The sequence below is a fragment of the Drosophila mojavensis genome, unplaced genomic scaffold (genome assembly GCF_018153725.1).
Source record: "Drosophila mojavensis isolate 15081-1352.22 unplaced genomic scaffold, ASM1815372v1 contig_136, whole genome shotgun sequence".
Taxonomy (NCBI): Eukaryota; Metazoa; Arthropoda; class Insecta; order Diptera; family Drosophilidae; genus Drosophila; species Drosophila mojavensis.
In genome coordinates, this window is record NW_025318667.1 from 5693622 (window position 1) to 5719135 (window position 25514).

The following is a 25514-nucleotide window of genomic DNA, read 5'->3' on the forward strand; positions in this document are numbered from 1 at the left end:
ATTCTTCACGCATTAGGGGCGCTTTTTAGCCAGACGTACTCTCTTGGTTGGTTTGCTCGCCAATTTTATGGCCGGCAACCGACTGTGCCCGAGATCTCTGCCATGTAATAATTATCATTATCATTATCATTATCAATTTCGTCATATTTGCCGTATGAAAAGAGACAGTGATTGCTTTACAATCGAGTTGATTTTACGGAACTACCATTATCGCTTACAATTTGCTTTTCTATTTCAAACGGCCTTCAACTGAGCGGGGTCGTGTGACTGCTCGACTGGGAGATACCGGCACCGATATCTGCCTGAGTATAAAATCTTTTATATCCGACTGGGAGATACCAATTGCCCCCAATTGAAACTCTCGTCTGTTATTATATCACTTTATTTAAATTTGATAATATATCATCTAGTTATATATATACATATATATTTATTTATATATATGTATGTTATGTATAAGGCAATATCGTCAATGCATATCCAAAAGATAACACTGTTTCTCTAAATATAATTACTATATTTCTAAACAAGTATACAGTAATACATATCATATATGTTAGTTATATACATACAGACATGTACATCTATATATTCATAAAAAAAATCGGGTTTTATATACTACACACAACATATTCCTTTCAAGTTTTTAAGTACATACTGTTTTGTGAGTTTCCTAATGGATTAAATTATTTCATTGTTTTGTGTTAGTGTGGGCGTGGCATATAGCTGCCATATATACTATATTGTTGTAGCCCAATCTGAACAGTATGCTTTTTGGTCATGACATTTTCTATATACTTAAGCAGCATTTATTGCTTTCCGTTGTTCTTTTATGATTATTCTTTTATCATTTCTCTTGTCATTGTTTTTCTCGATTTTTATATATCTTACAATAAGGCATTATTTCATGTCCAGCAAAGCTTTTGTTTAGGCACAGCTATACACATACACACCTGTGTAGGTGTACTTAGCGTGTTGCATGTTAGTTGTCTGGCATTTTATTGGCTAAATGGAGAACCTAATGCAGATGCATATATTTGTAGTTAACATTTTGTTGCTTGCTTCTGGTGGGTTATTTTCATTCAATTTAATATTTATATTGTATGACATTATCTCTTTCCATCTTTCTCTTCTATCTCACTGTATCCGTTGTCTATCTCATTGTAACTCGGTTGGGCTGCACTCCGAAAGATGATGGTTACGCCCACTTTTTCTCTCCCTTGTCGCCCCCTCTATCTCTTGTATAATTTCTCTATTCTTTAATACCCCTTTCGTTCTCCCTCTAGTAATTTAGCTCTTCAATTTTTTATTTCTTTATAAGTATATCTCTCTTTGTCTATAGTGTACTGTCTTTCTCTGTTTATATGTTTCTCTCTCTCTTTCTCTACTTTCTCTCTCTCTCTCTCTCTATACATATATCCTTGTTTCTTTTTGTCTTTCTGTATCTGCAATTATATTTCTGATTTTATGTCCCTTCCTCTCCCTCTCTCTATGTGTATCTCCGATTTCTACTTTTATTATATAAAATTTACATATATCTCTCCCTAAATTTCTTTCATTCTCTCTGTCTCTGTATAGTTGTATATTTCTTCTAAAATACATTTCTGTAACTATCTCTTCCCTGCCTTTATTTCCTTCTCTCTATATCTCCATCTCCATTCGTCAGTACCTTGTTCTATCCATCTCTCTGTCTCACTAACTAACTCTCCCACTTGCCTTCTCTTTTCTCTCTCTTTATCTATCATTGGCATTTTCAAGTTTAGTTAACCTTCACAGCTGCCAGCAAATTTGTCTGGGAGAAGTGTGTTTAGGTGTATATGTATAAATCCTGTTTCAATATAACTTTATTTTGTTAACTCAGTTCATTTAACTTGGCTTCTGGTTCGTGTATATGTTTGTAAATGTTTCTATAAATAGGCATATGAATCAGGTGTAAATTGGTAAAACAATTCCATTTCCAGTTTAAGTGTGTTTTTAGCTCTTTCCTATAGTTAGGTAAGGTATATATTTATATGTATATATATGATTTCATATAGATATATTTTTAGGTAGCTCATGTTGGTGTGTTCCGTGGTCGTTTCAAAAGTATATATAAACATGTATATTTGTATATCAATTTTAAAGCCAGTTTTTCATTTATTGTTTGTTTGATTTGTTGTCGTTGTTTTGTTGTTTTTTAATGCCTTTTGTTCATATTAATATTGTACAGCTATATTTTTGTGTACATTGTAAAATATGCTCGCTTTACGTTCTAACTTACAAGCTATCTTTGAACTATCACATACAAGTTCATACAATAAGTAAAAAAAAAAAAAAAAAAAAAAGAGTTGATAAAATAATAATAGAGACTAATAGGTATGAATGATGTTAAAGCTCGTTCCACTAACAGATCTCAAGTGGAACGAACTTTACACACATATATATTTATGTATATATATATAGTAGACTGGCAAATGAGAGTTTAATACAGTTAGAGGAGAGGGTTACACAGTGCAATTGCTATATTATTATTATGTATTAATTATTATTATTACTTTTTTTCCTGGGCTATTTAGTTAGGTCAGCTAACACTCTCTGTAAATAGCCCGCAAAGACGTACTTTTATTAAGTATCTATGTATATGTTAATTAAGTATTAAGTAGTTTGCATTTGATGAGTTTTTCTTATTTTGTTGCTGTTTTTATTCTGCATCTCTGTTAATTCTCTCTTGATCTTTGGCCTTCATATTACAGCTTGACATCCTGGCCGGCTGGCGCTGTCGCTGACGCTGTGCCAGCTGCTCCGCTTGCTTCAGCTGCGCCCTCCTGTGCCACATCGGCGGTGCGACGACGCGACTGGATAAACTCCACCAAATACTCAATGCCCCAGGCGACGGCGCAGATCATAATGCAAACGCTCTGCGCGTGAATGCAAATGGGGTAGCTCTCGGTAAGATCACGAATCAAACCTGAAATCAATCAATCAGTTAATTAGTTATCAACAAAATAATCTTATAGATCTCACCAATCAGTGGCCCGAAGCTGATGACAAACAACGCCTTGCCCACCAGATGCCAGCCAAAGGCCGAGGGCAGCTTTTCCAGCGAACAATACTCGGAGACGGTCAGCGTGAAGTTGCTCAGCGCCGAGCCACGGAAAAAGCCGCAAATCGATAGCCAGACCATGAGCTGTGTCCAATCCGTTTGCTCTGCCATAACTGCAAGGCAAATATAAACATTAGATGGATGATGGATGGATGGACTGGCCTCCAATCTATACTTACTGGAGCGCGTGATGGCCACAAAGATGATCGAGATCAGGAAAATGGTGCGTTTCCTGATCGTGGTCCTGTCGAAGATGGGCGGCAGTACGATACGCGCTGCGATGTCCGTGATGGCTGTTATCGATAGACAGTAGGCCACATCCGCCTTGGAGTAGCCCAAGTTGGCAAAGAAGAAGGGCGTCACCATTTTAAAGTTCATCTCGGCCACGTAGAAGATGGACAGGCCGAACAGCAGATTAAGAAACATCTTGTCCTTGAGCATGGCAATGTCGAGCAGATCGGCGAAACGACGCCAGAAGCCCGGCTTCTTGGCGTTCTTCTTGGCCTCCTCGTCGGCGAGTTCGGTCTGCTGTTTCTCCAGTTCGGTGGGTTTCATTTTGATGAAGCTGTCACGATGTCCGCCCAGGATGCTGCCGGTGGCGGTGCCAACGCGTCGCAGCTCCAGATCATTGCGCTCGAACTCATCGTCGCCGGTATTCAGATGCACCTGGAGTATGGAGCCGGTGAAGTCCATGTAGGACAGATTCGAGGTGACGGACGCCTTGCGGCAGCGCAGCTGCGTCGTATTGATCTCCGCCTGTGAGGGATAGCCGCCGCTGCCGCTGCCCACGTCCGCGGACTGCACACCAGCCAGAGACATGATGCGCGGAAAGGTCGGCCGCTTGGTCAGGCCCAGTCTGGAGCCGTTCATCGTGTTCATGGCCATTTCCGAGTAGTTCTTGCGCATCGAAGGATGGCCGTGCTGATGGTGATGCTTGTTGAAGAGCAGCGTATTCAGCTCTGGCAGCGCATCCTCCTCGTTGCCATCCTCTTTGATCACATTGAAGGTGGGCGCCGGATTCGCTGCTGCGCCAGTGCCGGCCGTCAGCTGCGGCTGCGGCGTCGGCAGCGCCGAGATGCACATCAATTCCTCGTCATCGAACTCCTCCTTCATGTGCCACTTGACGGGCTGCAGCAGCACCGAGCCGACAATTGCGTTCAGCGCCACGCCCGACAGCAAGAGGACCGCACCACGAAAACCATACGCTTCCAGCAGGATTCGCACCAGTTGCGGCATTATCAGCATGCCCATCGCCGTGCCCGCCATGGAGAGGCCCACCGCCTGGCCGCGCTTATGCTTGAAGTAGTGATTGAGTGCCACAAACGCCGCCGACGTGGACAGCCCGACGCCGATGCCGTTGATCACACTGTACGTGCTCAGTATGTGCGCCATTGTCGTTGCCGGCGAGGTCAGGGCCAGGCCCAGGCCGCACAGCAGGGAGCCAGCTATGGCCACCTTGCGGTAGGAGAACTCCTTCAGCAGCGGCCCCACAAACAGGCCCGAGAAGTTCATGCACACGTCCATCGTGCTGATAATGACGGCGGCTCCAGTGGTGCCCACATTGAGATCGCGCAGCGTGTCCCCAAACAGCAGGCCAAAGGACGGCTCAATCGAGCGAGTCGCCAACTGTAAGCAAGAAGTAAATGGACTTTACCAACTGTTATCTCTTCAAGCATTAACTAACTACAGGTTACACAACCTTGCAGCTGGAGGGGCGCTTTAAGTGTGTGACGTGCACTAAGCTCTTATATAAGAGCACTGAAGCAAAAGTTCTTTCAAGCGAAATGCGTTATCTGAACAGCTATTGAAGGTTCCGGTCTCAAATTGATAGCACCGGTGCCTATGCCTGTACCCAAGCACAGCTGGCGCTTAGGCATATGCAAAAAGAGAACGAGAGAGCGAGAGATTCACAGGTGAGCGAGATGCTATGCTTCAGGTATCAGAAATAGACAGACGATAAATGAGTTGACAAATTATAAGAAATTTTATATGACTTCTCCAATGATGGAGGGTAACTTTAATTTACTTTTTATTATACAGTAGAATCTGGTTATATCGACTCCACTTATAGCGTCTGTACGGTTATAACGGCGAAAACTCCTGTCCCCAGACAAACTTTTGTGAGCAAACTTATACGGTTATAGCGCCTTATAAGCGGATTCAACTGTATTTATATTTTGATCTTCATGATTGACTGATGTATATATGATGCTATGTACAGTCATATTGTGAATGATTGAGTGATTCTTCTTTTGGCTATGAATTATATCTTTATATACAGTTCGGTCATGGTTGTTGACTGATTGATAGATTGAACAGTATGTGTAAAACAGTTAGTAATGATTGATGGCTTAGTCTATTGATTGATTGACTAACTAATTGAACAGCTGGCTTAAAAGACTTGCTGATTGACAGAGGGTTTAAGTACAATTTATACTGATTGATCGGTAAATAATTAAATGATTGACTGACTGATTTTACAATGTTTATTGATTGATTCACTATCTAGTATGTCTGACCGACTGATTGCAAATATATATATATATAGCACAATGTCATTTGCCTGATTGACAGATGACTTTACTGCTTCATTGATTGACTGCTTGATTGACAGACAAACTGATTGAACAGCATGCGTTCGACAGTTTCTACGCATTGATATACTTAATGTTTGATTGATGAACTTGCATATTTATGAACTGATTGACTCATTGACTGATAATGATTGCTTAGCAAACTGTCTGATGCCTGATGCATTTACATTAATATATCTGCAATAATTATTTTCCTAATAGCAAGACTAGCATTTGTATTACCTGGGTAAGTCATCAGCTCATTATTAATTATGAGCAAGTTATTAATTACCAACTTTATGACAGATGCACTGGGCTAAGGAAGCCATGGATAAGGCCTACCGATTGACGCTAGTCTATAATATATGACCTTAGCCCGCTTTTTATATTGGCCAATTTGTAGGAGCTAATCGGGTGCGACCAGCCGCGTGATTTATCGGCCAAACAATTGGTAATCAGCAAAAATGCGAATTCAATGCGATCGTCAATGGCAACGTCATCATATTTCGACTCACTATCAGCAGCAGCAGCGGCAGCAGCGCAGTCGCGCCGTAAGTACGATAAGGCAGGGACAGGTAAGTAGACAGAGAACCTATCTATGCCTATACCGTAGCACACTATTACGTATAACCAACTAATGTCCATTTTTCTGTAATACCAATGTGATATATGTGTCAATGCACTTGAAATTTTGTCATTTGTCAATCCCCCTCAACTCAAAGAGCCTTCACTCGCGTATCATGCAGCAGGCTAATGATTCCACTGTTCCAAAAAGTACAATGAGAAAAATAAAATGAGGGCAACGATGTTCCGGGTCGAAACCTTCAGACCCACCAGCAGCACACTCCATGCCCTACCCTCAGACAGTGAATTCATTTGTATTCAACTGGATATTTAGTTTTATATTCACGCGCTCCATTTTCGAACTACCATTGAAACTCTCTCAGCTGTTTGCCCAATGAATATTTCATTTATCTGTCGATAATTTATTCGATATGAAATTCAATTTGAGATCTGCATTTATCCGCTCAGTAAAGAATCTCATGAATTCTAAGCACTTGAACGGTTAAATCTCTAATGCATATTATCTATTGTAAGACTTCGCAATCAGTGAGAAGCCTTATATTGAAAGCGGTTATATAAGCCGTTTGTTATTGTTCCTAAATCAAAGAGAGTCGATTCCATTCTAGTTTTATTATCTATAGATCCCACTCCTTAGCCAATTTATTGAGTGACAAATTTCTTGTTGTTTTCCACCTTAAAACAGGTGCTTGAAATATATATATTTATCGATGCTTATAATGATGATGATGATGATGATGATAACGGTGATAATAATTCGTGAAGTGCTTTATTTGTGACTTTGCAACGATTATTTATTGATTATGGCTGTTATTGATTCTAGCATTCGCGAGTATTGCTTTTCATTTCACTCCCGTCGAGGCAGCGCCCACCACCTCCTCTCCCCTTGCCGGCGCAGAGCCACGGCCAGGAATTCGTAAAATTAGTCTTAGATGTTTATGGGCGCTTCATTCAAAACGTTAATTGCTCGATAATTGAATTATCACCAATCATAATTGAAACTAGAAAGCAACACGCGCTCGCTTAATGTCAGAATAAACACACGCTCCCTAAATACCAATAGATATGGCCAACAGCCTGTAGCCAATAGCAATAGCCAATAGAATACGGCCCGAGCAGCAGCTAGTTTGTTGCCTAGCGATCGAGTTTAAGGGGTTTCTATAATTGGGCGCACTTTGATTTTGTCAAATCGCATGTGATCGCGACATGGCATAAATTGATTCGCACCAACTCAGTTAGCTTATCGCACCAGATATGTGAATGTGTCGTATATATAGATTTTGCTATACATGTAGGTAGTATTTGGATAATATCTCGCATTAAGATCTGTTTGTATGCTAGGAATTTTAATGATCTCTGATTGGAGAGCGTATATAGACAGTTGAGTGTATTAATCACAGTTCCAATAACAGCCTTTAGTTGAGTCTATATAGAGTTGTATATATGGAGTATACTACATCTATATTCTAGTCTACAATTGAGTGGACTGTGTATAGCTATATCTATATAACAAAGTATAGATTATCTATATCCTTGTCTACAGATGTGTCTATATATCCGAGTACAGATTGTTTATATACTTGCCAAGACTTGACTCTGTTGTAGTAGCTTGTCTGTATCAGCTATATCCAATAAGAATAGGATTGGCTATATATAAGACGATCTACTTCTATTGTATTATCTTATATATAGATATAGATCTAATTCTATTGTATTATCTTATATACAACTTTACTTCTATCGTATACGAGTGTTTATATTATACATTTCATTTTGATATATATTAGTATTAGTATTATATCATTTATATCGATGCAAATCATGGATTTGTGTTTATATATGGATATGGATATGGATAGCTACGCTTTGATATATAGAGACAGCTCTATTATTGGAGTTGTTTATCTTAATCTGAATCCTTTAAACAATTTATACATCTGAACAATACAATAATATATAATTCGATTATTTTAATTATTATTATCATCATTAGTATTTCAAGGTCTGATTAAAACTGTTCCGATGATAATCTGCTTGTACAGTGGCACATAAGTGAGGTCCTACATTCACAACGATTTTATATAGTCTCTTATCTGAGGCAGCTAATCTCATTACTGTATAATTTGTATGAGCTTATCATTATCAACATCATCGTTCGACTTTTGCATTGCAAATGTTTGAAGTGTTTTTCTATTGTTGTTGTTGTTGTTGATTTGTTGTCCAAAACATTGACTCATTCGATTCACAGCCGTTCTTCCATTGATTATGCAAATACATTAGCATATATATACGTGTATGTATATATTTGTATATGTAGCTATATATTTGTCTGTCAGGTTTTCTTTCTTTTTTTTTAGCGCAAAACATCAAAAGTCAAACAAAAATCGGTTCGTTCGTTAATCGCTGAGCCGCAAATGCTCTAAATCAGCTTTAGATTTATATTTATTGACCAACAACAAACACGCCCCGAACAGCGCTTCCTTGTGCTAGCTGCTCAAAAGGGTGCGACTTTGTAGTGTCTCTCTGTGTGTGTGTGTGTGTGTGTGTGTGTGTGCACAACTACTACTATATTTTTTATTATTGGTAAACATTTGTGCAATATTTTCCAATCCAATTTACAGCTAGTCGCTGTGAGCACTTGCGTGAAATTAACGTGATATTTGGATGTTCGCTTGCAGCGCAGCTCAAATCGATAAAAAAAAGCAAGCTATATATATATAGCTATAACTTATAACTTATGTATACACATACGTATACTTATATATATTTCGAGTTATTTGACGGCATCGGCATTATAGCTAAACTGAATATATAGTATAAACTAAAAATTTCAATTTTGGTATGGGGTATTTGCCGGTCAGGCAAGTTTTCTGGCAAATTGGTAGATTTAGCAGCTCGCATAAATCACAATATAATATATACATACCTATATAATTAATATGAGTTTTGCTAAATATTTTAAACAAAGCATTTATATAAAGCAAAGCTTATATATTATATATATACATATATAACTGATGTGTATGTATATATATGATTATTGACGATCTATATATGTTCCCATAACAGGGTCTGCTGCTGGAGGTCTATAGTTCCATCTAGATCCCATTACATATACAATATTACAATACTATGTAAGGGGATCCAGATGGAATTATCGATCTCAAGAAGCTGAGTTTGCTATGGATCACAGTGAAATAGTTGAAAATATAGACAGACCGTCAATAATAATATAAATTTTGAGCTTTTCTTAACACTTGATTGATTATTATTTTGTCTATCGTTTCGTACCTTTTAGGTTAAGTTTTGTTTCTGCGAACTTTCAATTTGAAGGCTAAGCTAATGCTCAGCTATCAAAGCTATTTGATTTGTTAGGTCCTAAAATGTGCATCTAACAGATTTAATAAAATACACGCGCATATATACATCAATATAGAATTTTTATCGTAGATATAGGATATTATACATAAATAATGTACATATTCGAATATAGTAATAACGTAGATTTAGTATGTAGATATCTCAAATATAGATATCTTTATCATGGATATCTGTTATCGTAGATATCTTACATCTTAGACATCTAATATCGTAGATATCTCAAAATGTAGATATCTAATAACTTAGATGTCTATCGTAGATATTGAATGCAGTAATATCGTATATAATAATATAATAGAAATCTTTTATCGTAGATCTAGAATGCAGATTTAGAACATAGATATCTAAAATATCGTAGATATCTTTATAATGGATATCTATTATCGTAGATATCTAACATCTTGGACATCTAATATCGTAGATATCTCAAATCGTAGATATCTAGGATGTCTTATATCGTAAATTTTGATAGATAAGTTAAGCATATTATAGTTGAATATCGTAAAATTAAAACTAAAGTTGTATTATCGTAGATGACTAGGTGTGATATATCGTAAATTTTAGGTTAGATATCAGATGTGGTAATTAAATATCAATATCTTATATATCGAATATCGTAACTAAACATCGTATATCGAACTTGAATATAATTGGATTGCATTCCTTATTCTATTTATAAAAATATATTTCCGAATTAGAATACTTATCACGTGCCCGCGTCTGACAGGTCAGTTAACGTTGGGTCAAAGTTCAGTTACGCGCACGAGCAAGCGTCGTGCCTGACGGAATGTAAAGCGCTCTCTCTATATATTTTATTTATTTTTTCTAATTATTGGCTTGTGTCTCCGTTCAAGATATGAGCATTTGTCGTTCGCGTCGCAGACACTTTGATAATTGCGTGACAATTGTCGTTATCAATTCATTTATTTATTTTTATATTTGTTTTTATTTGGAATTTTTTTTCTTTCGGTTTTTTTTTTTTTTTTTGGCATGATGACGTTGCCAGCTATTTTGAGTCTGGGTGTGAGGAAGAGCTACAGACGGAAAAATGACGTCGTCAGCTCAACTCGACTCGTCTTGTCTCGACCCGATTCGTTTCGGCTCGGAAGTTTTAGGTGCTTTCCTCCTAGATGTTGCCGCTGTCTGGTGACCGTCGTAAATCAAGCTTCAATGAACCATAGACATTTGGCTGTTCGTGTCCTCGACGTCGTTGTCGTCGCCATTGCCATCGCCATCGCCGTGGTCGTCATCGTCATCGTCATTGTCATTGCCAGTGCTTTTGTTTTTGTTCTATTGATTTCCCATTAACTTTTGCGTGACATATTTTGTGCTGTTTTTTTCTTTTAACTTGCGGTGGTTTCCGTTTTTGTTGTTTTTATTATTTTATTTTAATTTTAGAGAGCGCTTCGTTCCGAGTAAAAGCAGTAAAGCTGGCGCACCTAGTGTCGCACTCTGCTCCACTCCAAGTTGTGGAATTTAATTCTCTGACGTATTCCATCATTCAAAACTCTGCTACCATGCGTAATTGTAAAGTAATTCTCGAACTTGCGGTTCACTGCAACTTCAGTTCAGCTAGCGACAGTAATTGTAATATCTTTTTGGTATTTGTCAAGTGAAAAACTAAATTCTTCATTCAGCAGTGTGAAATACTAAGCTGAATTTTTTCGACTTGAGTATATGTAGTATGTATTAATGCAGAGTACTCTAGTTGAGTGTTCGACTAGCGAGGGGTATACGACTAGGAGATACCCTGAATCTTTGCATATGTGAACAAGTCAGTCCACCAGTTGAGAATGACCGACTAGGAGATACCCTAGTTGCATATAAGTGTTCTCCTTGAGAATGCCCGATTAAGAACACCCTATATTGTTGCATATATGAACAAAAGTCGTCTAGTTGGGAGCATTCGACTAGGAGATACCCTTAATCTTTGCATATGTGAACAAGACTAGGAATAACCGACTAAGGGATACCCTGTATCCTTGCAGATGCAAACAAGTCAGTCCACTAGTTGAGAATGACCGACTAGGAGATACCGTTCATCGTTGCATATGTAAAAAAGAGTGTTCTCCTTCAGAATGCTCGACTAGGGGATACCCTAAATTGTTGCATATATGAACAAGAGTGCTTTAGTTGGGAGTATTCGACTAGGAGATACCCTGAATCTTTGCATATGTAAACAAGTCAGTCCACTAGTTGAGAATGACCGACTAGGAGATACCCTTAATTGTTGCATATGTGGATAAGAGTGTTCTCCTTGAGAATGTCCGATTAAGAGACACCCTAAATCGTTGCATATATGAACAAAAGTCGTCTAGTTGGGAGCATTCGACTAGGAGATACCCTTAATCTTTGCATATGTGAACAAGACTAGGAATAACCGACTAAGGGATACCCTGTATCCTTGCAGATGCAAACAAGTCAGTCCACTAGTTGAGAATGACCGACTAGGAGATACCGTTCATCGTTGCATATGTAAAAAAGAGTGTTCTCCTTCAGAATGCTCGACTAGGGGATACCCTAAATTGTTGCATATGTGAACAAGAGTGCTTTAGTTGGGAGTATTCGACTAGGAGATACCCTGAATCTTTGCATATGTAAACAAGTCAGTCCACTAGTTGAGAATGACCGACTAGGAGATACCCTCAATTGTTGCATATGTGGATAAGAGTGTTCTTCTTGAGAATGTCCGATTAAGAGACACCCTAAATCGTTGCATATATGAACAAAAGTCGTCTAGTTGGGAGTATTCGACGGGGAGATGCCCTGAATCTTTGTATATGTGAACAAGTCAGTGTCTTCAAATTGAGATTTTCCGACTAGGACATGAGCTAGTTAGGGTACTTCAGACATGCCACAACACCATTATATACTGTGAGTGCATTTTGAATGTGTTCCATTCAAAATATGCTTACGAAACTTTGACAATGAATCTTTAAGAAATATATGTATGTGTATATAATTTAACTATTGCTTTATATAATACAAATTAAACTTGAGCATATGTGATAACTCCACTAACATATCGGATTAAGCACATTGCGTCGAGTATTGCAAAACATCTAGAGTTTATTAGCTTTTTGCAAATAGACTCCTAGATTTATTGCTACTATCTAAACTGCAGATGTATTTATGTATGTACATATGTTTAATGCAATTGTATATCTTCTTAGCTGTAGCTGAGCTCTGGCTAAGTTCAATGGCATTTTGTACAGTTCAATTATTAATGTTTCGTCGACTCGCTCATAATTAAAAGCAAATTTACGCTTTGTGTAATTTTACGAGTTTGTTAACAAAATCGCCTTCAACTTGAGAGCAGCCCCCTGCCCCAAATATATATATATATATAAAGATATGTATTGGCATTTATATATATGTATAATCTATATTGTTTCTCATTTGTGGCTCATATTCATTTGCGTTAATTGAAAAATGCGTTTTGTTTAATGGGCAATGGCTTGGGGAACGAACTGGTTGTTGTAGCCTTAGATAGGGATAACAGGGGGGGCAAAAGAGAGGGAGTGAGAGAGAGAGAGAGCGGAGCGGGAGGGCTGTGTGTCTCAAAGATCGATGTTAAATAAATTTGAATTGAATTTATTGCGTCTGTGTGTGTGCACGCGCTTGTGTGTGTGTGTGTGTGTGTGTGTTGGCAATTGAAGCAATTAACTGTGAAGTACATTTCACTATGTGGACACACAGCAGCAGTCACTGTGAATGTGACTTGTGACTGGGTCTGCTTTCCACTGTCAAACATTTCAATTAAAATATCGAGCAGATATACGGACAGACGTACACATACATATATACACAATTATATATGTATAACGAACTGAACTCTCGAGTTGAATTGAACGCTTGAGCGGATGAAGCATTGAAAGCTGGACAGCAGCGTAGCGGGTGTTTGGCCGGCCGGACTGGCGGCTCACTCGCGCTTCGCATGATCGCAATCATGTGATTTATCCAAAGACATATACATATATATGTATATACCTCTCTCTCTCTCTCTCTATATATATATATATAATTACACACAGCAGCTAGAAACAATTGTCAGTGAACGCTGTTGAACTGCAAACAAGTTTTTTTTGGGGCAACAAACAGCAGCAGCAGCAGCAGCAGTTGCAATAGGAAACAACAAAACACAAGTTGCAATAAAGTCACGTGATCAGCAGGAGCAGCAGCAGCAGCATCAGCTGCACGTTCATTGTTGTAACTAGCTGTTGCTGTTGTTGCTGCAACTAAAACCTGATTGGCAACAGTTGTCGTCACGGCCAGCAGCGAGCATTGTTCATCGCTGACATTGAATGCAGCTCTCGCAATGCAGTTCGCTGGCAGCCGCGAACGCTTTTCCGGAGCCATTTAGGCCGTAGACTATTTTCTGTGCACGTGCTGCCCGTTGTGGCCCACCGTCCGTCCGCACCGTTGCCTCGTCTTCGGTTTATTGAACGTCTGCTTCGTGATTCTAGCATTAGCATCAATTTCATATCAAATAGCCAAAACATTATTATTAATTATGACCATTTGCAGTTGGCCATGTCTTCTAAACAATTAGCGCAAGTCTTGCAGCGATCTTCTATTTTTTTTTTTCGCATTTACCTGCCAATATCCATTTGATTAGTTTACTTCATTGTTTGCTAATGTCCAACACACAATTAGTGTACCAAAGTTTGTTTACTCAGCTTATTTAAGCTAGTTACTTGAAGTAAATGTACTAAGTCTACTTCTTAAAACTCAAACAAACCCTTGTAAAACTTCGCCAATGCAGGGTATTTTTTAGCAGTGCAGAATTTGGTTTAGTTCGTTTGTTTATTATTTGTTTGTTTTAGTTTTTTTTTCGTTTGTTTGTTTTTTGTCTAACTCTTTAATTACTATTGCTTTTTTATGTTTATGCTTAAAGTTTATAGCAATGCGCCGAAATTATCATATCAATTAACTTTGTCCAATATAAAAATTAAAAATTACACATTTTTCTAGACTATTTTTGATATCCATTGCATATGAGTATTTTGGGTGGATTGGTTGAGTGAAAATGTTGGACGAGGACAATAAACTGATTCTTTATAGTCTTCTGTTGGCCATGCGATCTTAGAGACATGAAAGTATAATCTATAAATATATTATATTTCACATTCTCATATACCACACGCAGTACGAACTGATATATTGCTTCGCTAACTCATTCCATTTGATTTAGTTTGTAGATTGCAAATTTTACGTTAGTTTCGTTTTCCAGTCAGGGTATCTCACAGTCGTGCATTCGCTAAAGATTTCCTACTTGCCGTTGAGTTCGTTCTGAAGACTGTGTCGTATCAAACTTAGAGTCATATATAATTATAGCTTTGAGCAATTAGATAATACTTGTGTGTAAATGAGACTTCAACTCATTTACACAAAGTAATTGCGGCGAAAAGTTAGTCCAATGCTCAGCTCTTAATTATATAATTATGACAGATCTGGTAACTGTGCCATGAATTCAATTCAATTACGGAAGTCTTTATAGTTGGGTGAATGTGCTTAGAAGGGAATCTGACTTATGTATATCTACATATATTTATCGAATGCTGTTTCTTTTTCCATTGATTCTGAACTCAATGGGAATGGAAGTATTTTGCTTTTATTGGTTAAGCTGTGAAGACGTGTTTGACTTGATAGAGCATACATTATTCACATTATTATTATATACTCAGCTCAATTTTGTTTTCAAATAATCAACTTTTTCGATAAAATCGAGTTGAGTTATCGAAAGTTTTTAAATCTAAGCAATAAACTTTATGCATGAATTTTGCTCAAGTTGATATGTTTTACATATATATATATATACATATATATATTGTGTATTCCATATTTTTGATTACTCTGGGAAAAATATCTTGATTTTGGTTCACTATGTATATTTCGGGGAACTTATCGCAAATACTTTGCCTGTTTATCGAGCACTCGAACAGCGCTAAGCATTGGCAGATTATCTTATTTGCTATGGGATTTGAGTTCGATGCACACTAAAAGTTCAGTTTCTTCTTCTTTCACTGTGCATGAATTGGAGCGCTGAATATTCATAAGATATTCCTGCGTATGTACAGCCGAAATTAATTAGTAATGCAAATCTCATTAAATTTCGATCATAAACAAGAAATTAAATATTATATGTCTGATGTATATGTATATTTATCTGATATACATATATATATATATATATATAAACTATTTTTATGAATTACGCTGCCATAATTAGCATTATAATAAATGAGATATATCGTTCTTGGGCCATTGTTTGTTTTCGCTGTGACTTCATCATCGAGAGCAGCAAATTGAAACCGGCTTTTGGGGACAAAAAAGGTCTATAAATAATATGCTGCTATATAAGTATATATAGATATATGTATATGCGACATACGAAACGTATTTGCCAATATTTGATTAAATTGGCGCTTTGGTATACGATATTCAGTCGAGTCTTGCGCTTGGCTATACTCATCGGTCTTTTCTGAGAACCTTAGCGACAACGTGCCGAGGTGTTAATCGCCTCACTGTCGATAAGAAAACGAAAAATACAAAACAGAATACAACAAAAATCAAGTGAAAACAACACACAAAAGCAAACAACTGAGAGAATATCGCAGTTGGACATTAACGACTGCATAATACGCGTTCGCTGCTTTAAAAACACCCAAATTGTTTATTGTAAAACTCAAGAAGCAAGTCTCTAACATTACATTTTTGAGCTCTACCTTCGGATGATATATTGGTAAACACCAATATGAATAGAAAGAAAAAATTATGGATGTCAAAAGTAGGATAGTCGTTGAATTATGATTTATATTAGCTGTCAAGCTCTTAAACAGCTTTTTCCTATTTTTATAGGCGTCTGTATATAAGTTACAGACATTGTTTAGTGAAGATTTACTACAACGTAACTCCCAAAGGCCTCGACTATAACGTAGGTCTCATGGTAATTTTGTATTTGTTTCGCCCCTACTATATCTGGTATAACTGAAAGATTATTATTTTAGGTGCTGGAATTTTGACAAACGAATGCCAAAAATATCTATATGCACATCTGTAAAGCGGGAAGATGTGTAATGCGAAGAGAGATCCTTGGCATTGAAACAACATATCATATGCGTTGGTCGTGAATGTATCTATATAGATATTTTTGGCATTCGGTTGTAAACTTTCTAGCACCTTAAGTAGTTATACCAGACATAGAGTAAGGGCGAAACAAATCAGCTGGGACTAACGTTATAGTAGACACTACTAACGGTACACCAAAAAATATATACTCACACTAGTCTCCCTACTTTTGAAAGTGGTTGGCGTTTATACATATGTTTACCAAGACGTATATACTCCTATCAGTTATCATGAAACGAGCATAAAAATAAAAACTGAAAGCAAAGCACAAGAAAAAAACAACCCAAATCAATGACGATGTTATATCGCTTGGATTTCGCTAAATTGATGCAACGACATAAAAACCGGGCACTACTTCGTCTGCTTCGTCTTCTTCCTCCTTCTAGTCATTGTAGTAGTGGGAAGGGAGCGCTTTGGCTGATTCGCATATTATCACAAATAGTAACAGCAGCTAGCAAATTGTCAACAGCAGAGCTTCAATTTGAGTATTGACACTGAGAATCGACAAAGGCAAATGCAAACGGAACAGTTAAACAACCCCGCATCGATATAATTTATGGGTAAACACTGTTACACACACCCACACACACACACGCACATATATATACACACAGACACATATGACAACTATCTATATAGACGAGTGGAAGAAAGTTCCGAGTTTGTGGGCGTTTTGCGTTGTGAGGTGCAAAAAAAAACCGACAATAGCTAAATGTGTACAAAGTCCACGCAGAGATTGCTCAATATTAATTTGCATGCTCGCTGACGTTCATTTATTTCATTCTTGGCACTGTCTATCAATGGCTGGAAATCGAATTTGTTTTCTATTTTGCTAGAGCCAACATCGAGTTGTATATCTAGAGCTGATTATATGAAAATCGACGCGATTAGCTTGGTTCCGGCTGAATGTGGCAATTATACGATGAGCTCACACACAAATGTGAATTTAGCTATAAATATATATATATATATATATATATATATATATATACATATATACATATATATGTTCCTAGCTAATACTACAATCTCTTTGGTTTAGCTTGCAGAGAAATGATGCAATGCAATTTAAATCCCAATTTAATAAAAAAAAAAAAATCTTTGGTTCGGCACGTGTTTGTAGGTTTATTATCTCTGCTATTGTATATATATATATATTTACATATATATATATATATATATATATATATATATATATATTTTTTTTTTTTTTTTTTTTTTTTTTTTCAAGCTTTATAAATTTTTTAATTAAGGTGCGACGCACCTTTTGATTCGACTCTATTAATATATCGACGGCTTATCGACATTTTCAAGTGTGAAATTGATACATAAAATATATCTACATAAAATCCAAATTTATATATGTGATTAGATATATATTGTAAAATATATCTATATAAAATATACCCTCAGATCCAAATATATATTTGATTAGATATAGTTATAAATATTTGCTCTTTCAATATACTTTATTCGGTTGTTATACCCTGAACCCATTACAAATGGGAAATCAGGGAATCATCGCAGACCCCATAGAGTATATATATTCTTGATCAGGACGACGAGCTGAGTCGATATAGCCCTGTCCGTCTGACCGTCCGTCTGTCTGAGCAAAACGAACTCAGAAGATATAAGAGCTAGAGAGCTGAAATTTGTCATGCATACTCGTGTATGCCATACGCAGTACAAGTTTACCTTTTTTTTCGATAACTCATCCGATAACTTTTTTATCGAGAATAATAAAAAAATCGATTTTGTTGTTTTTTCTGCCTAATCTGAACACTTTACTGTTTATATACATTTGATGAATACAAAGATTATGTAATTTAAGTTTAAATAAGTAATAATAAAATAATAAACAGTTATATATATATATATATATATATATATTTTTTTTTAAATTTTAAAACTTTGCAGTTATAGATAGCTCGTACTTTAAATGGTAAGATTGCAGTATTATCTTTAGTACTATAAGAAGGGGATACTTTAGAAATAGATAGCACTTTAGTACTCCTATTAGTAATTTAGTAGTATATAGTATTTCAATTGGTGGTTAGTATTTTAGTGGTAGATACATAGTCTTTAGTAGCAAACACTAATATGGTATTTATAGTATATTGAAGATAATTTAGTTGTAGATGCTACTTTTGGATACTCGTAAATACTTATTTGACAAGCATAATAATATATTTTTTTACTAATCTTTTTCTTTAATTTCAGCTCTGATAACTCTGTCTTCTGTTTCTTATTTCACTTATTCTTATGCAAAGAGAGTTCCTTGAAAACTATAAATTTAATTTTAAAATTTAAGCTTTCAAAAATATGTATGTTGTAGGTCAGTGTATTCAAGCTTCGATACTATCTTATTCATTTTTTTATAGTCAATGCAAACAAGAATTTTTAATAAGAATGATATTTTTTATCTTTGGACCCAGCCATGTGCGCAGGGCCATATACGCAGCTCACGTGATAAGATCCATAAGCGAATAGCGCTCAAATTAGATTCGCACACTATTTGGCAATAACTTAATGAGATGATTAAATTTTCTATTCTCGAATAACAGTATAAGAAGAGATATAAAATGAAAGAGAGAAAGAGAAAGAGAGAGAGAGAGAGAGAGAGAGAGGCAGAGCGAGAGAGAGAGAGCTACTTTTAGATTTAGATTTAGATTTAGATTTACCTTATCGAGCCTCTGGCTCTGTAAGCCTCACTTCACAGCTGATTCAATTATTCCATAAGCATCCATTCAAAAGAGCTAATTTGCCTCGCCAATGATTAAATTAGCGATTAAATGTGTTGCAAAAGATAACGGTAAGCAAACAGATTAACCAGCCACTGGGGCTTGGTCATATAATCGACTGATTTGCGTTATCAAAAACTGAGCAAACTATACGTTAACAATGATTATGAGGGCGATGGCAATGGTGATCTAAATGCTTTGGTTTGCTTTTTGTTTTGTATACCTAGAAGTTATTGAGAATCGGAACTCTAGGTATATTATGCTTTATCCCGATAAAGAGCTCTCTCTATCTAGTAATCTCAGTCAGTATATACATCTATATATTCGTGTATATCTTGAATTTTCTGAATAAATCCTAATCCTTATCATAGATTTTAAATTATAATCGATAATTATCAAGTTCTTCAGTAATCTCCATACAAATCCATTCCAAGAAACAAATGATCGAAATAGAAGCTTGGTTTAAGAGTATTCCCCAGTCGCTCCCTCCCCACTGGACCACTTTTACTTGTTTGTTTTCGTATTACGCCCATAAAACTGCATATTATTGATACGTGTTTTTTCCCCTTTAGTTGGAAACGAGGCTTGAATTTGACATCAATTAAGTTTTACGAGGGTGTTTTAATTTTTAATTTGCGCATTAAAATGTCAAAGTATGCCCAAAACTCTGAAGTGTTTCTGTGTGTGCTTAATCGCTTTGTGGGAATTGTCGTGCGACCAAAACAGAAACTTTTTATGCCAATATTTGGGCATTTCAAGAGTTGATAATCTTATCTTAGTTTGATTTTTATTACTATTGTATATTTGTTTTATGGGTTACTAGGCAATTAGCTACGAACTAAAGCAACCAAAGTGTTTCGTATTATTGGAGGTTTTGAATCTAAAACCTGCCAAGCTACTTGACTTTCTGAACTTTGACTTTGTTGGAGAACCATTCTCTCTCCCAACAATAAAAAAAAATTATTTAAATTTATTATCAAGTTAAATTTAGCAACTTCAACTTTGAAGCATTAGATTATATAGTGAAAATTAGTTAATTATCTAGATATCATTTTTTTTTTATTTTATTTTATTTTTTTTTTTTTTGTGAGATCAAGAGATGTTCGGATTGGTCTTATGGGTTTCACAGCGCTGCCCCTAAACGTGTCTTTTAATACATATCGTTACGAAAGCTGCCCTGCGAAATTCATGGGGCTACATAAGCAACGAGTTTTATCTACATACAAATCTGTATATATAACAAAAATCACTTCTTTATGTAGCAGAAAATTTGTATAGTACCTGCCAGCAAAGGAAATTTTTAGTCTATGGGTTCTGCACGGTGGCTCTTTTAAAAGTTTTTTATATATACTGTTAAAATGGCCGTCATGCAAAATTCAAGGGCTAAATAAGCAACGAAACGTGCAGAAACCCAATTCTTTATACAGCAGGAAAATTTCAATAGACTGATCAATTGAAGTTTGTAATAGTCTTATGGGTTTCGCGGCGCGGCCCTTTTGCGCGTGTCTTTTAATACTTATCGTCAAATGCGCCGAACTGCGAAATTCATGGGATTAAGTAAGCAACGTGAATTATCTACATACAAATCTATATAAATATATGAGTTCTGCACGATGGCCCTTTAAAAAGTTTTTTTATTTTTTAAATATGTATTGTTAAAATAGCCGTCTGGCGAAATTCAAGGGATAAATAAGCAACGTGCCCTGTCTATAAATCTATCCAATATACATATTTCTGAAGTCATACGTCGTTTTGTTTTAATACTCATCAATGGAAAATCAGTTCTTTATCCAGCAGGAAAATTTCTATAGTGAGATCAATTGACGTTTGGAATAGTCTTATGGGTTTCGCGGTGCGGCTCATTTGCGTGCTCTTTAATACATATCGTGAAATGCGCCGAACTGCGAAAGTCATGGGGTTAAGTAAACAACGTGAATTATCTACATACAAACCAATATAAATAACAAAAATCAGTTTTTTAAGGCAGGAAATTTTTATAGTGCCTGCCAGCAAAATTTTTAGTCTATGGGCTCTGCATGATGGGTCTTTTAAAGGTTTTTTTTAATATATATTTTTAAAAGAGCCGTCTTGCAAAATTCAAGGGCTAAATAAGCAACGAAGCGTGTGGAAAATCAATTCTTTATCTAACAGGAAAATTTCTATAGTGAGATCAATTGACGTTTGAAATAGTCTTATGGGTTTCGGTGTGCGGCTGTTTTGCGTGTCATTTAATACATATCGTCAAACGAGCCGAACATCGAAATTCATGGGGTTAACAGCGCCTTTTAAAAGTGTTTTCTAATATATATAGCGATGAATAGAACCGTCTTCAAAATTCTAGACTGGTAAAGAAACGTCTCTAGTGTTATGGGTTAGTATTATGAATCGTGCATCCTGGCGTGTCTTTTAATATATATCGCCAAGCGAGCCGACTTGCAAAATTCATGGGGCTAAGTGAGCAACGTTTATCATCTATATACATATCCATATATATAACAAAAATCAGTTTTTTTTTCTAGTAGGGAATTCGTAGTCCTATGGGTTTTGCACACCGGCGATCTTAACGTATTTTCTAATATATATCGTTAAAATCGTCGACGTACACAATTCTAGGGCTAATTTAACAACAACGTTTATTGTCTATATATCTATATTATATTTGAATCTATACTTGATTAAGACCCAGGGGACTTTGCACTTTAGTTTTGATACTGTATGATGGAATCCAGTACAAAATTTTAGTGCGAAGCTCATGGCGCTTCATTTTGACAAATACAGAGTTTTATTTGTTCATTATTCATGTGATAAATCTATGTTGAAAAGTGATTTAATTATATATTATAGTATTATATTATTGTGAATCATATATATTTATATATCTAATTGGTGTCTTTTGAGCTTTGCCCAGAAGATCTCACTAATTTGTTTTAGATTTCGTTATTGAGATATTCTGAGCAAGCATAAAAGGCTGCCACCAGCAACAGCTGATACAAAGAGAGTTTTCCCGAGTGGTCAACGAAGGTCCTTCATTGAGTCAGACATATGAAATTTGTATACCGAATCTTCGTATGCGTTGGATCTCATGTGTCTCAAGGTCGTACATTTGTCTGTGTGTTCGAGCCTATGCACTACTCTCCCAGCTCGTGGTCAGTTGGGAGTTAGCAAGCAATACCTAACTGTATACGATTTGTTATATATTGCTCGCTATTCCAAAATTGCCATGCAGCAATATCAACGAGTAGTAATAGGCATAGGGCGAGAGTGAGAGTGAGAAATGCCAAGTGAATACAAAGTCGGTTCAGAGTATTTACTAGTCGTGCACTACCGAGCCACACAGCATGTTTACTTGTTTGTGAATATTGTGTTATTTGCTCAATGTCAAGCGCAATTGTTTGCAACTCGTTGCGCAGCCTAAATGTGTCAGGTACCATCGAGAGCTCGCGATATACATGGCTCTATATTGATATACACATATAAATGCATACATAAACACATGTATGTCTATTTTTACATGTGTTATGTATGCATATCTATGTCTATATTGGAATGCATAGGTGCCTAAAGGCTTTCTTTTCCCTTAGGGATTACGTACTCATCCGATAATGATGCCTCAAGTTTGTCATTTTTACACATCAACTTTTTTTTATATATATATAATAAAGCTGATGTGAAAAATGGCACACTTGTTGTCATTAGCAAAACTTCGGAGCAATTAGCAATGCGTCCATTAAGTGTTGAAGTAAGTGAAATTTATTAAAAAATAAATAACTCACGAAAATTATAATCGAGAGAGGAATCGGTAATACTCAAAATTCAAGTTCAGTCTAGTTCAAGTTCTAATCACATTAATGCTTGAAATATCGTCTGAGCCTAGTGAATGGTTCAATGTACTATACATAACACTCATAATACATATATATGTATGCATAGAACCCCAGTTATAATCGGCTCAAGGACTGTAACTCTATCCATTAACTGGCAGGGATCTTGAGAAGTATGTCTCATATACTTCCCGGAACAATGGTGAGTAAACCCTCACTATAAATAAAGAAAATTATAAACAAAGAAATTTATAATCGAAACAGGTACCGGTAATACTCAAAGTTTAGTAAATTAGCTTTTTAAGCTCTAATCACATTAGTGCTTGAAATATCATCTGAGTCTAGTGAATGGTTCAATGGACTAAACTAAGTGGAGTTTACTCAATAGGCCGGCATGCGAAGCTACAATACCAGATATAACGTTCTCAAAGACTGAAACTCTATCCATTTACTGGCAGGGATCTTGAGAAGTATGACTCATATACCTCCCGGAATAATGGTGAGTATACCCTACCTATAAAAACTTCCCACAAGTGGGATATAAGTGGACGCCGAAAAGTACAAAAATCTTATCGTAAATGACGCACATTTCTAAAACTAACCTATCCTAACTGTTAACGGAGCTGTACAGCAGAGAGACTACTCACTTACTTAGTTATTTACTACTAAGATTATCTCTAAAATTAGTTGAATTTGAACTTACGTTGACCAAACTGACGCCGAAACAGGCAACCCAGCCCCAGCCGCCATCGGGTGCTACTTTTCTTGGTGGTTTTGTTGTCATTGTTGCTGTAGTTGTTGTTGTTGTTGTTGTTAGTTGCTTGACTGATTTCTCTTGTCTTTGTTGTTGTCTTTCTTTTATATTCTTTTCACTGCCTTTGGGTGTATCAGGTGTGCAATTTCTTTTGTTGTTGTGCCCGTCCTTCGTCTATATAGTAAGTGCATCGACGGTATCTAAAGAATTATTATTATAAGAATATTATTTTATTTTATTTATTATTCTCTTTTGCACCAGCTTCGTTCCGTTCTTGTGTTTTTTTCTTTCAGAAATTTTCGCGCGTTGCGTTCCGTTGTTCGTTTTTCGTTTCTTTTTGTTTTTATGGAGCGTCGCGTTGGGTTTTGTTTGTTTGCGTTTTTTTTTTTTTTTTAGAATTTTGTTGATTTATTTTTTTTTGTAGAATTTTGCTCGTATTTCGATATTTGTCGCCAACGCAAGCACAAAGAAAAAAAATTAAATTGGGAAAAAAATGTGTTTTGTCAATGTTCTGAAAACAACGTTTTTTCTTATTGTGTATTTGAGCTGGTTGTTTTTTTTTTTTTTTTTATACTTTTTATTTTTTACTTTTTTACTTTGCTCCTTTTTTGTTTTCTAACGTAGTGCCAAGGTTATTTTTGTTGTAGTTGCTAATTTATTTTTATTTACTTGGCTGCTTATGTGTGTGTGTGTGTGTGTGTGTGTGAGCCTGTGTGTTGTGTTATGTTAATGATGTCAAATCTGTAGCATTACCTTGTTATTTTTGTTTGTTTTTGATTTCTTTTTTTTTCTATAATAACTTGTTCATGTAACTTGTTTTTATATATTCCGATATATATGGATGCATATATAAATATATAGGTATATATATTTATTTATTTTTATTTTATCAATTTTCTCGCGTATTGCTTGGTTCCATTTAGTTTCGTTTCTTATCTGAGCGACGTTTATTCCATTCGTAATTTACAATTTGTATTATAATGATTTATTATAACTTAAAACCGCCACAGAAGCGAGTACGAAAATGCTTTTTAAATATTCATACATAAGTACATATATATGTATATATTTACCTCAAAAAATATATGTATATTAAGTTACAAGGCACGTTTTAACGGAATTATAATAAACATTAAGTTTAAAGCCGAAAACGCGCAAAATTATACAAATTGAATTTGGAACGAACTAAAAAAAAAAAAAAAAAAAAAAACAGAAACAATATGTAAAATATAGAATGGTAATATTTGTTTTCTCTTTTAGGCTCGTCTACGCTTCGTCAAGTTTCGCCTTAATTTCCAGCTGTTCTGTCTGTTTTTGTTGTTTCTTTGCTTTAGTTTTTGTATTTTACTTTTATGTTTCTTTTTTTTTTTATATATATTTTGTGTTCTATTGCCTCTCTCGCGTTGCTGGTTGGCTGTGCCGCCTCCGTCGTTCTCAGCGTATTCTTGC

General features: G+C 36.0%; 1 protein-coding gene across 2 annotated transcripts; it reads right to left on the reverse strand.

Annotated features, from left to right (window-relative positions):
• Positions 1 to 820: 820 nt before the first annotated feature.
• LOC6586012 lies at positions 821 to 25250 on the reverse strand. 2 transcript variants are annotated; one of them, XM_032733092.2, is made up of 5 exons: positions 25139 to 25250; positions 24015 to 24265; positions 3262 to 4708; positions 3004 to 3195; positions 821 to 2947 (listed from the first exon to the last, which is right to left on the reverse strand). In XM_032733092.2, the coding sequence occupies exons 2-5, from the start codon at positions 24093 to 24095 to the stop codon at positions 2727 to 2729; spliced, it is 1941 nt and encodes a 646-aa protein (XP_032588983.1). In that variant the 5' UTR covers positions 24096 to 24265; positions 25139 to 25250; the 3' UTR covers positions 821 to 2726. The 2 variants fall into 2 exon arrangements, with proteins under 2 accessions (XP_032588983.1, XP_043864106.1); XM_044008171.1 differs by lacking the exon at positions 25139 to 25250 and adding an exon at positions 24324 to 24390.
• Positions 25251 to 25514: the final 264 nt, after the last annotated feature.